General features: G+C 41.6%; 1 protein-coding gene across 1 annotated transcript; it reads right to left on the bottom strand.

The window, feature by feature from the left end:
* Positions 1–254: 254 nt before the first annotated feature.
* LOC137332123 (CDGSH iron-sulfur domain-containing protein 1-like) lies at positions 255–10,403 on the bottom strand. The gene is made up of 3 exons (XM_067995831.1): positions 10,329–10,403; positions 8,533–8,729; positions 255–1,093 (listed from the first exon to the last, which is right to left on the bottom strand). The coding sequence occupies exons 1-3, from the start codon at positions 10,345–10,347 to the stop codon at positions 1,007–1,009; spliced, it is 303 nt and encodes a 100-aa protein (XP_067851932.1). The 5' UTR covers positions 10,348–10,403; the 3' UTR covers positions 255–1,006.
* Between the last annotated feature and the right edge of the window lie 2,522 nt (positions 10,404–12,925).

Here is a 12,925-nt window from a genome sequence, read left to right on the forward strand (position 1 = left end):
AAAAGGCCCAACCACCTCCCTTTGACCATCAATGGCACCACTAGTGACAGATGCCCCATTGACATTTTGGAGGTCACCATTGACCAGAAGCTTAACTGGATTCGCCATGTCAACACCACATGTATCTGGCCACTAGCTCCAAAAGGTCATCCATGATATAGGAAACTATTCCAATCAAAAAAAGATTATACTTCTTGTAAGAAAAATCTGAATTTTTATTGTAATATTCAAACAAAAAAATGACAAAGCTACTAAATCAGGACTAACTTTAAAATTTCAGCAACTACACTTCTCCAGATAAGCACCCGATTTATTACACTTTGCAGATACCAGAGCTTATGTTTGTCAAATCACATTAAAAAATTGTGAATTAACAATCAACATTAATTTTTTGTTCAGACTACATAAATACATTAATTATTACATATTAGTGGAACTTCATCTTGTACACAAATGAAAAAAAATTAACAGTATAATTAGAAATTTGTAAGTGGATTTAAAGACATTCCTTTAATCTGTTGAGACACACATAAAAATAGTTACATTCATAATGCATTTGCCTGCATAACAGCCTCCACACTTCAGAAGTAATTCATTAAAGTGTCTTGAGATTTCTTTTAATTCATTCTTGGGATATGGGCTTCGAAGATGATGATGATGGTGGGCTTTCTGCTTGAATATTTTGACATAAAAAGGCACTGTATAAATGTGACTTTTTAAAAAAGATTGTAATTACAGTGTACATGTGTAGGCTAGAAACGATTCTTCAGCAGTCCAAAATTAACAGCCAATCTGTTTAAAATCTGAGAGGTATAATTTCACAATAAAATTAGCTAAGATTAGCAGACCAAACATTAAACAAAAGTTTATTTTCAAAACAACCATTAAGATTCTGAAAGACAAAAGGCACACTATGTTGGTTTGTCAGAATTGAAGTATGAAAATTCATATACATTTTCCTGGAATCAATTATTTTCCATTTTAATACTGCAGAGTATTCAGAGATTCAAGAAATTTTTGTTATGATCAAAGGTCCAACATTATCTCCGGTTTCCGCATTATGTTTGCTATGAGAACCATCACAGTACGGGAACTGCAAAATACAATCACAGATGATTAGTCAAGATTAACTGATAAGAAAACCTAATCCAAGCTAAAACTTTGTGGAACTTAATTTTAGTGTTTGTTGAAGATATGTAAAGGATAATGCATCTTTACTTTTAAAAAGTTGAATTGTCTCTGTTTGCCAGATTATTTACTTCTCCCCCTCCATCATCACAAACCAATTTACCAGGCTTGAGCAAATATTCTATAATCAGCTACTGGGAGTACAAGAAGAATGATATATGGGACTCTCCTATGACCATGTACCCTCCTTGTGGGAAAGCATTTGACTTCCACTCTACACCTGCCTGATGAGGCAGTTGTGGTCAGAGCTCACCAGGTGGGCAAACAAAAAAAAAAATCACAACCTTCACAGGGTTTGCTTTATATAAGTTTAGGTTCATGCCACAACCATTTCCAATCGAAGTTGTACTGTAATTGAGCTAGTTCCCATTATTAACTAATATCCTGTTTATATTGCAAACAAAACTTTAAAGTAACTGTGCATTTACAAATTTTGAGGGTGAATAGGCTATTTAAACTGTTTCAAGTGCCACAAGCAAGGTAACTCTAGTCAACAATGCTCCCTATGCTGTTATTCTGTCAAGGGCTCAGGACACCAAATGTAAACCTGAAAATTACATCATAACTTGACCTGATCACTGCAAAGACAACCAGTACTACAGTAGTCACTATCCAGTTCTGACGAAAGGTCATTGACCTGAAACGTTAACTCTGTTTCTTTCTCCACAGATGCTGCCTGATTTGCTGAGTGTTCCCAGCATTTTCTGTTTTTATTTCAGATTTCCAGCATCTGCAATATTTTGCTTTTGATTCAGTATCCTGACTGGTCACAAAAGATACAAGCTTTTCAAACTCATTTTTAACCAAACAGATTCATTTTATATTTTTGTGTTCCAGTTTAATCTCAAAATGCAGGATGGTGTAGGTAGAAAAAAGTAAAAGATAAAAAAACCAAAAAAAGTTAAAACATTTTAAATAGAGAAGAGAAAACCACAGAAAACAGTAAAATTAGTAACTACAGAAGAGGATATAGAAGAATGGCAGAAAATGGCAAGTAGAGCAGAAGTTTTTTTAACATTTCATTTAAAATTAAAACTGCGCTTTTATTGTGAAATCAAGCTGAAGGGGCACGATCCATAGTAGAAGACACTACCAATGTTGAAGAAAGTAAGATGGAAGTAAATCAGGAAGGAGCAACTAGGTGATGTCAAACTTTGCTTTAAAAAAAAACAGCAGCTAAATTTTCTGCCATGAATGACTATTATGAATAGTAATGACTAGGGGGGAAAATCCACCCGCTGGTGAAATGTTACTGTAGGAGGAAGGTTTAGCGCACAACATCAATAAGCATTAATATAAAAATATTAGTCGGGGGAAAATCAGAAAATGCCTGGCTGTCAAAACACTTATTTTGTTACTTAACTGAGATTTCAATGAAGTTCCTAGAACAAGACAGTAAAAATGTTACTCTCAGGCAACCTGCTGAGCGATTGAATACTTTACTGATTCCAAGCCCTCCAGCACCATTCTATAATGGTCGAAGTGGCTGTGGCGATCACAGTGGCGTTAATTCAGCAAACTTGATCTTGCCATTGATTTTAATAGAGGGGGTGAAGCTATGATAATTAGCTGTTCAACTTTTTCAGCGAGGGTCTCTGTAGATCAGTATAAAAGTCCCAGCAAACAGGATGTAAATAATGGCACAAGTCACTTAATCTTTTCAATAATTGCTCAAGAACTTCCTGGAATTTCTGCATAATAGCATACGCCGTAGATGGTGCAAGTTTTCTACAAATTCAGGTCCAATGAATTTGAGTAAAGCTGTTTGATTAGTCTTGGTTTGAACACAATAAACATATGGGGGTGGTGTATTTAGAATCTGAAAGAAGATAGTTCAAAAAAGGGAGACAATAAAGACAGCACCGGAGAGAAGGAGGTTGGAGATTTGAGGTGAGTAATGAAGGTGGAGATTTCAGGTTATCACTTATTAGACAAAAAGCTGTTTCTTGTATCCTGTTCAGGAGTGTGAAGGAGCATTAGAAGAGCTTTCTCCTGGTGGAAGTTGTATTCAAGTCTTGGGTGGATTTCAAATTTATAATGTGGAGATGCCGGTGATGGACTGGGGTTGACAATTGTAAACAATTTTACAACACCAAGTTATAGTCCAACAATTTTATTTTTAATCCCACAAGCTTTCGGGGGCTTCCCCCTTCCTCAGGTGAACGGTGTGGAAATAACATTTTCGAATCCTTCGCATTTTAAAATCACAGAACAATGCCTGGTGATTACTGCCCGTTGCCAAGGCAATCACAGTGAGCAGACAGAAAGGTGTCACCTAAAAAGGCCACCGAATATACAAACCCCCAAAAAAAAGAGAGAGATAAGGAAGACAGTCAATGACCCGTTATATTAAAAACAGATAACATTTGTTCGCTGGTGGGGTTACATGTAGTGTGACATGAACCCAAGATCCCGGTTGAGGCCGTCCTCATGGGTGCGGAACTTGGCTATCAATTTCTGCTCGACGATTTTGCGTTGTCGTGTGTCTCGAAGGCCGCCTTGGAGTATGCTTACCCGAAGGTCGGTGGCTGAATGTCCATGACTGCTGAAGTGTTCCCCGACGGGGAGAGAACCCTCCTGTTTGGCGATTGTTGCTCGGTGTCCGCTCATCCGTTGTCGCAGCATCTGCATGGTCTCGCCAATGTACCATGCTCTGGGGCATCCTTTCCTGCAACGTATGAGGTAGACAACGTTGGCCGAGTCACAGGAGTATGAACCGTGCACCCGGTGGGTGGTGTCCTCTCGTGTGATGGTGGTATCTGTGTCGATGATCTGGCATGTCTTGCAGAGGTTACCGTGGCAGGGTTGTGTGGTGTCGTGGACGCTGTTCTCCTGAAGGCTGGGTAATTTGCTGCGAACGATGGTCTGTTTGAGGTTGGGTGGCTGTTTAAAGGCGAGTAGTGGAGGTGTGGGGATGGCCATAGCGAGGTGTTCGTCATCATTGATGACATGTTGAAGGCTGCGGAGAGAACATGGCGTAGTTTCTCCGCTCCAGGGAAGTACTGGACGACGAAGGGTACTCTGTTGGTTGCGTCCCGTGTTAGTCTTCTGAGGAGGTCTACGCGATTTTTCGCTGTGGCCCGTCGGAACTGTCGATCGATGAGTCGAGCATCATATCCCGTTCTTACTAGGGCGTCTTTCAGCGTCTGTAGGTGTCCATCGCGTTCCTCCTCGTCTGAGCAGACCCTGTGTATTCGCAGGGCCTGTCCATAGGGGATGGCCTCTTTGACGTGGTTAGGGTGGAAGCTGAAAAAGTGGAGCATCGTGAGGTTGTCCGTGGGCTTGTGGTAGAGTGAGGTGCTGAGGTGCCCGTCTTTGATGGAGATTCGTGTGTCCAAGAAAGAAACTGATTCTGAGGAGTAGTCCATGGTGAGCTTGATGGTGGGATGGAACTTGTTGATGTTATCGTGTAGTCTCTTTAGTGATTCCTCACCGTGGGTCCATAGAAAGAAAATGTCGTCGATGTATCTGGTGTATAGTGTTGGTTGGAGGTCCTGTGCAGTGAAGAAGTCCTGCTCGAACTTGTGCATGAAAATGTTGGCGTATTGGGGTGCGAATTTGGTCCCCATGGCTGTTCCGTGTGTTTGGGTAAAGAACTGGTTATTGAAGGTGAAGACATTGTGATCCAGGATGAAGCGGATGAGTTGTAGGATGGCGTCTGGAGATTGGCTGTTGTTGGTGTTGAACCCACGGACCTGTTGAACCAGGAACACTTCTCACCACGATGGACGTCTCGGCACTCTACACCAGTATCCCCCACGATGACGGCATCGCACCGACAGCATCAATACTCAACACCAACAACAGCCAATCTCCAGACGCCGTCCTACAACTCATCCGCTTCATCCTGGATCACAATGTCTTCACCTTCAATAACCAGTTCTTTACCCAAACACACGGAACAGCCATGGGGACCAAATTCGCACCCCAATACGCCAACATTTTCATGCACAAGTTCGAGCAGGACTTCTTCACTGCACAGGACCTCCAACCAACACTATACACCAGATACATCGACGACATTTTCTTTCTATGGACCCACGGTGAGGAATCACTAAAGAGACTACACAATAACATCAACAAGTTCCATCCCACCATCAAGCTCACCATGGACTACTCCTCAGAATCAGTTTCTTTCTTGGACACACGAATCTCCATCAAAGACGGGCACCTCAGCACCTCACTCTACTGCAAGCCCACGGACAACCTCACGATGCTCCACTTTTCCAGCTTCCACCCTAACCACGTCAAAGAGGCCATCCCCTATGGACAGGCCTTGCGAATACACAGGGTCTGCTCAGACGAGGAGGAACGCGATGGGCACCTACAGACGCTGAAAGACGCCCTGGTAAGAACGGGATATGATGCTCGATTCATCGATCGACAGTTCCGACGGGCCACAGCGAAAAATCGCGTAGACCTCCTCAGAAGACTAACACGGGACGCAACCAGCAGAGTACCCTTCGTCGTCCAGTACTTCCCCGGAGCAGAGAAACTACGCCATGTTCTCCGCAGCCTTCAACATGTCATCAATGATGACGAACACCTCGCTATGGCCATCCCCACACCTCCACTACTCGCCTTTAAACAGCCACCCAACCTCAAACAAACCATAGTTCGCAGCAAATTACCCAGCTTTCAGGAGAACAGCGTCCATAACACCACACAACCCTGCCACGGCAACCTCTGCAAGACATGCCAGATCATCGACACAGACACCACCATCACACGAGAGGACACCACCCACCAGGTACATGGTTCATACTCCTGTGACTCGGCCAACGTTGTCTACCTCATACGTTGCAGGAAAGGATGCCCCAGAGCATGGTACATTGGCGAGACCATGCAGATGCTGCGACAACGGATGAGCGGACACCGCGCAACAATCGCCAAACAGGAGGGTTCTCTCCCCGTCGGGGAACACTTCAGCAGTCATGGACATTCAGCCACCGACCTTCGGGTAAGCATACTCCAAGGCGGCCTTCGAGACACATGACAACGCAAAATCGTCGAGCAGAAATTGATAGCCAAGTTCCGCACCCATGAGGACGGCCTCAACCGGGATCTTGGGTTCATGTCACACTACACGTAACCCCACCAGCGAACAAATGTTATCTGTTTTTAATATAACGGGTCATTGACTGTCTTCCTTATCTCTCTCTCTCTTTTTTTGTTTTTGGGGGTTTGTATATTCGGTGGCCTTTTTAGGTGACACCTTTCTGTCTGCTCACTGTGATTGCCTTGGCAATGGGCAGTAATCACCAGGCATTGTTCTGTGATTTTAAAATGCGAAGGATTCGAAAATGTTATTTCCACACCGTTCACCTGAGGAAGGAGGAAGGCTCTGAAAGCTTGTGGGATTAAAAATAAAATTGTTGGACTATAACTTGGTGTTGTAAAATTGTCCAAATTTATAGACAGTTACCAATTGTTGAGGGAAAAAAGTAAGTGTTTGGCACAAATGAGTAAATCAAGCTACTCGGAGGCAGCTTTAGCAATGGGGAAGATGTGGGTGTTCCATCTGAGGTCAGAGTAACTAGCGAGGCCAAGAATATCAAGAGATGAAAGACGAAGTGTTGAGCCATCAAAGGTAAGAGGCAGTAGCTGTTGGTTTGACTTGCAAGAAGCATAGGAAGCTATTTTAAGAACTGAAAGAGACAAGATTTTCAACATCCCAAATGAATTGAAAAGATCGAGATTCAGCCATTAAACTGTGAAAGGAATGTAGCTTACGTAAACTCTGACTACGCAGTCTGAAAGAAGCTGAATGCAGAGAGGAATGATCAGCAACACAATGGATACGGTAAGATGACTTCATTCATCATTGAGGTGAATGAAGAGTAGGAGATGGACAACGCACGAATTAAAAGAGTCAAGAGAATAAGCCATCAACTGCAGCATAAAGCACAAACACAGCACTGGAAGGAGATCATAATAACTTTCTTAGAAATGGACAATACCAGACCTTGTCAAAGGCTCTGAAGACATTTAAGGCAATGACAAATTAAAACTGTTCAAAAGCAGAGTTCTAGAAATGTATAACACAGGCAATATGACCATCATTGAACCACCCATGCCAAAAATTATATTAGTCCACACAGATCAGGCCAGAGCTTTGAAAGTAATAAGATAATTTGAGATGGTAAACATTGTCTTTTAGTGGAACAGTAGCATTATTACTGCATTACAGAATTTTTTGATGTCTCATTTTGTGAGCTGAGATCTTTAAAAAATGGCTGGCCCCGGGAGCACAGAATTTGAGAGCTGTTGGATTTTAAAGGTGAAAAATCTTCTTATGAGCAATAATGTGCTGGTAGTTTATCTACCAGGAAAATCTCGACTATCACAGTATAGGCTTCCAGGCACATGTTTATTAGACACAAAACATCTGGTCATAAAAATGTTCTGCTCAAATTTTGATCAATGAGAATAAAAATTAACAGAATAGTACATTAAACATTTCAGCCTCAATTTAAAGACACAAGCAGGAACTATTGTGAGCTGGTCTGGAATTTTCTAACCCAATTTCATAGCTCTGCAGAATGAAAAGTTGGCATAGTGGGGGTAAAGAAAGAGAAAGAACTTGCATTTATATAGTGCTTTTCACGATCTCAGAACAGCCCAAGGTACTTAACAGCCAATAAAGTACTTGTGAAGTGTAGCCACTGTTGTAACAGATAAGTTTACATCACACTTCCGGCTCAAAGCTTCACCTAACAGGAGTGCATATCAGGAATGTGGACACAGTTATGCAGTTATGAACTTTAATGGTCCTCTTAAAATTACCCCCATTATTTTAAAAAACATTGTTTCAAATTGATATAAAAATATTTTTCTTTAATACTCAGAAACCTAAGTGAAGGGCTAAGGCCCAAACTCCTGGTATTATTCCACTCACTGAGTTGGAGGAATCTTCAACTTAAACCCCACAATAATCTTGATGTGGAGATGCCGGTGATGGACTGGGGTTGACAATTGTAAACAATTTTACAACACCAAGTTATAGTCCAGCAATTTTATTTTAAATTCACAAGCTTTCGGAGGCTACCTCCTTCCACATCGTTCACCTGAGGAAGGAGGTAGCCTCCGAAAGCTTGTGAATTTAAAATAAAATTGCTGGACTATAACTTGGTGTTGTAAAATTGTTCACAATAATCTTGGTAGCACTGCACACCTGATAATGGGCTGCAGACCTAACTGTGCAACATTGGAATACTTTTGCCCTATTTTTCTTAATCACTTATAAAAGAATCATTGCCCGGTTGAGGCAACATACAGGCAACACTGTCCAGAGAGAAGGACCCCGCGCAACCATACTTTTTCAGGCTTGTTCCTCGTACTAACCGAGCCAGATCTCCAGCATCTGCAGAAGACTGTTTTATCACCGAAATCTTCTACATCAAAGGTATGAACCACTTTTGCGACGTTTTTGTTGATTGCTCGGTTCACTCTGCCAGTCCTTGTGCTATTGCTAAACAGACGATACAGAAAGTAGCCACTAACTATCACTCCAATAGTTAGTGGCAATATAGTCCAGCGAACTATAATTGGAAAAATATTACATTAAAGCAACTTAAATCAAAATTTAACATGATTCAGATAGTTGCCTAATGAATTCCTATATGTACGTCACGTCTACCAATTTAACACTGTTTTCCAGTAATTTAGATAGTTACAAGTTTGCTTCCTCTTTTGCCAGGATGCTAGAAGAGATGTCACCACTCACATTTGTTTGTATCCTGTATAATAGGTCAGATCATCCCTACAGATGACAAACATCTTTCAAGTTTGGATAACAGATCCTTTGCAAAATAATGTAACTTTAGAGCAAGCTACATATATTTTTTTCAATACAATTTTTTTGTATCCCCCACACATAAAATGAACACCACTTTACACTGAAATATAATTTTGAAACATTATATACATAATTGTTTTTTGAAAAACTCAACCATGATTTTCACCTATAAGGTGCATTACTTTACAATGGAAATTTGGACCAGAATACCAGGTGCACATAATTGGCAAAACAAATTAATTGTAAGGACATGTGGTAATCTGTGTGAAAGGATCCTGAAGCTGAGTTCCACTGTGCACACTGAAGCAAATTGCATCTCCCTGGAAAGAACAAAAATAGATAATATCTTCTCTTTAAAATCTCCATGAAACATTAGCCTTAAAGTTTAATTTTAATTAGAACGAGTACCAGTAAACCATTCTGGCTACAATCTATGCAGTAATTGTACTGCTATTGTCGTTGTACACCAACTAGTGGCACAGTTTTAATCTGGTTTAGGATAGGTCATTCCTGTCATTTTTACTAGCTTTTAAACATAATTTCATATATTTACCTCAAAGATTTTTTATGCATCATCCTAAATAACTCCCTCGTGTAGTCGCTTGCACCAAATTAGTGCCCAATTCTAAACCAATTAAGGGGTATCTCAGTAACTCAGAACTAAATGTACATTCACTTTTCACAAGGAAAGTTAGTCACACTCTACCATATTTAGTTTCGTAAATTTAAAATGTTATTGAATTGATAAAAATACACTGAATTATGCATTAGTGACCAAATGACGACAGGAAAATAACACAAAAATAAGCTTTTATTACATACATCGGAGGGGACTGTTAAGGTCTCAGGAACATGAAAACATATAAGTGCACTGGTAGAATTGAAGCAAACAAATGTATTAAACGTTTAGACGCGACTAAAAACACAAAACAGGGATCAATCCGATGATGGAAGCAATGGAGGGAAAACACATTTAAAATAAAACATCTTCCAGGGAGTTATTAGTTTCAATTCATTCGTTGTGCGAAAGGGAGAGATTACTGAGAACAGAAAGTTGTCACAGATGACAACTCCTACAGACTTTTAGGGCAGAATTGGACGTTTTAAAAGAATTGGGGACCGATACATCACTGCGGAAAAGGTGATTCCTGAACAACACTGCCCGAGGCCAGCGGCCTTCTGATCGGCAGGAACCGTCAACCTGGAGACGGCAGACTGTCCCGGCCTTGGCCGTTCCCATTCCCTTACCTCCCGGCCGTTCCCATTCCCCCCGGTCACTCCCACTCCCACTCCCCCCGGCCATTCCCACTCCCATTCCTCCCGGCCATTCCCAGCCGCCTACCTCCCGACATCGCAGCCATTCCTCTCGGCCTGTCGAGTCACCCCTAGACCGGGCACCGTTCAAAGACCCCCTCGGAGTGCCCTCCCCCGCCGCACCATTAGTTCCGGACCCCCCTCCCTGTCCTGCAGGTGATCAGCTGCACAGCTCTGGGCTCATTGATACCAGAGTTTGTTTCCTCGGGACATGTATTTGGGGTCTTTGTACAGACAGGTGAACCCATACTGAATAATTTCCATTATTTGAAAATTATACTTCTCTGATGGGAAAATTAATAGGCATGCACCCCGAAATTCCTTAGGTTGCAATCTGGCGAATTGGACCCACAGGTGCCCTCCAGTGCTGACCCCGCCAGAGTTTGCAGTCAACAGGAAAGCTCCTCATTTGCATGAGTCAGGCAGGCACAAGTGCCACTTGCATTATGTGCCATCACCCTTGTGGAGGTTGGTACGTTACCATCTATTTATTCTACCCAAAGTGATTCTGTGTCTGCCCCTTCCTTTTTTATATCCCCTCTCACTTGTTCCTCAATACTAGAGTTTATATATACTGCCACTCCACCTCATTTTCTCCCGATATGGCCTCTTCTAAGCAATTTATATCCTTCCATATACGTATCCCATTGACTGGATTCATTTTACCATGGCTCTCTCATTCTAATGAGGTTCAATCTATCACCCCCTGCAAGACCTTCCAGGGCACACATCTTATTTGTCAGACATTAATGCAAGCACAGCTTCAACGTTGCAAATGATTTTAATTAATTGTATCACATAGTTTATTGTCTCAAAGTCCCTGCTATCCAATATGTATTTTGTTTATTCCATACACAAAGTTCTTGTTTTTTTTAAACATCAAAATCTTTATTTTGTTTTAAAATGTGGGGTTTCATAACAATTGTTTACATGGAGGTGAAATAGATGGCAGACTGGTGCTATCCTCCTGTCACAAGTTTCAGGTCTGCCTCACCTATTCTCTTAGGTCCACGACCTTTTCCATTTACTATATTAACATTTTTAATTTATTTTTCTCCCATTGGAATTAGACTTATTAAACCTTGATGTTTTCACTGGTACACCTTAAGGTTTAAAAGTACACAGTGAAATGGAGCTAACTTTACATCTGTTGATTTTATGAATATTTTTTCTTTGAATAATTTACAGGAGTAGTACTAATTTATCGGCCCTATGGTCACTGCTAACAGATGGCAATTTAGTAGTAGTACTAATAATTTGAAATAGAGAAATAGAGGACCATTCCAGAGCAGTACAGGTGACTTCTTGACTGAATTTATTAAACATAGCAGCTGTAAATGTCTCATGTGTTGGATCAATACATCATGGATAAAGGAAGTAAAAGTAGAAATGGTATAAGTACTGCAATGCATGCCAGGAAGACATTATTTGTGGGAAATAAGCTATGGCAAAGTGTAGATTGAGTTATTCTCAACGTGCATAGATGCAAATAATTTTAATTAACTGTACCACAAATAGTTTATTGTCTGAAAATCCCTGCTGTCAATATGTATTTTGCTTATTCCATACATGAAACTTCTTTGTTCTTTTGCCATCAAAAGCTTTGTATTTAAAAAAAAAATTTAAAACGTGGGGTTTCATAGCACGTTTTTACATGGAGGTGAAATTGATGGCAGATTGATGATAACGTAGTAAAACGACCCAAGGTGCTTCACAAGAGCGTTATCAAACAAAATTTGACACCGAGCCATATAAGGAGATATTAGGACAGGTGACCAAAAGCTTGGTCAAAGCGGTAGGTTTTAAGGAGCGTCTTAAAGGAGGAGAGAGAGTTAGAGAAGCAGAGAGGTTTAGGGAGGGAATTTCAGAGCTTAGGGCTGAGGCAGCTGAAGCCATGGCCACCAATGGTGGAGCGATTAAAAATCAGGAATGCGCAAGAGGCAAGAATTGGAGGAACAAAGAGATCTCAGAGGGTTGTCAGGCAGGAGGAAGTTACAGAGATTGGGAGGGGCGAAGCCATGAAGGGATTTGAAAACAAGGATGAGAATTTTAAAATTGAGGTGTTGCCAGACCAGGAGCCAGTGTAGGTCAGTAAGCACAGGGGTAATGGGTGAATGGGACTTGGCGCAAGTTAGGATACGGGTAGCAGAGTTTTAGATGAGCTCAAGTTTATGGAGGGTGGAAGATGGGAGGCCGGCCAGGAGAGCATTGAAATAGTCATGTCTAGAGGTAACAAAGGCATGAATGAGGGTTTCAGTGGTAGCTGAGCTGAGGCAGGGGCAGGGGCGGAGACGGGCGATGTTACGGAGGTGGAAGTAGGCGGTCTTAGTGATAGAGCAGATATGTGGTAGGAAGCTCACCTCAGGGTCAAATAGAATGCCAAGGTTGCGAACGATCTGGTTCAGCCTCAAACAGTGACCAGGGAGAGGGATGGAAGTCAGTGGCTGAGGAACGGAGTTTGTGGCGGGGACCGAACACAATGGCTTTGGTCTTCCCAATATTTGGTTGGAGGAAATTTTTGCTCATCCAGTACTGGATGTCGGATAAGCAGTGTGACAAATCAGAGACAGTGGAGGGGTCAAGACAGGTGGTGGTGAGGAGAGCTGGGTGTTGTCAGCGTACATA

The sequence above is a fragment of the Heptranchias perlo genome, chromosome 14 (genome assembly GCF_035084215.1).
Source record: "Heptranchias perlo isolate sHepPer1 chromosome 14, sHepPer1.hap1, whole genome shotgun sequence".
NCBI classification, from domain to species: Eukaryota; Metazoa; Chordata; class Chondrichthyes; order Hexanchiformes; family Hexanchidae; genus Heptranchias; species Heptranchias perlo.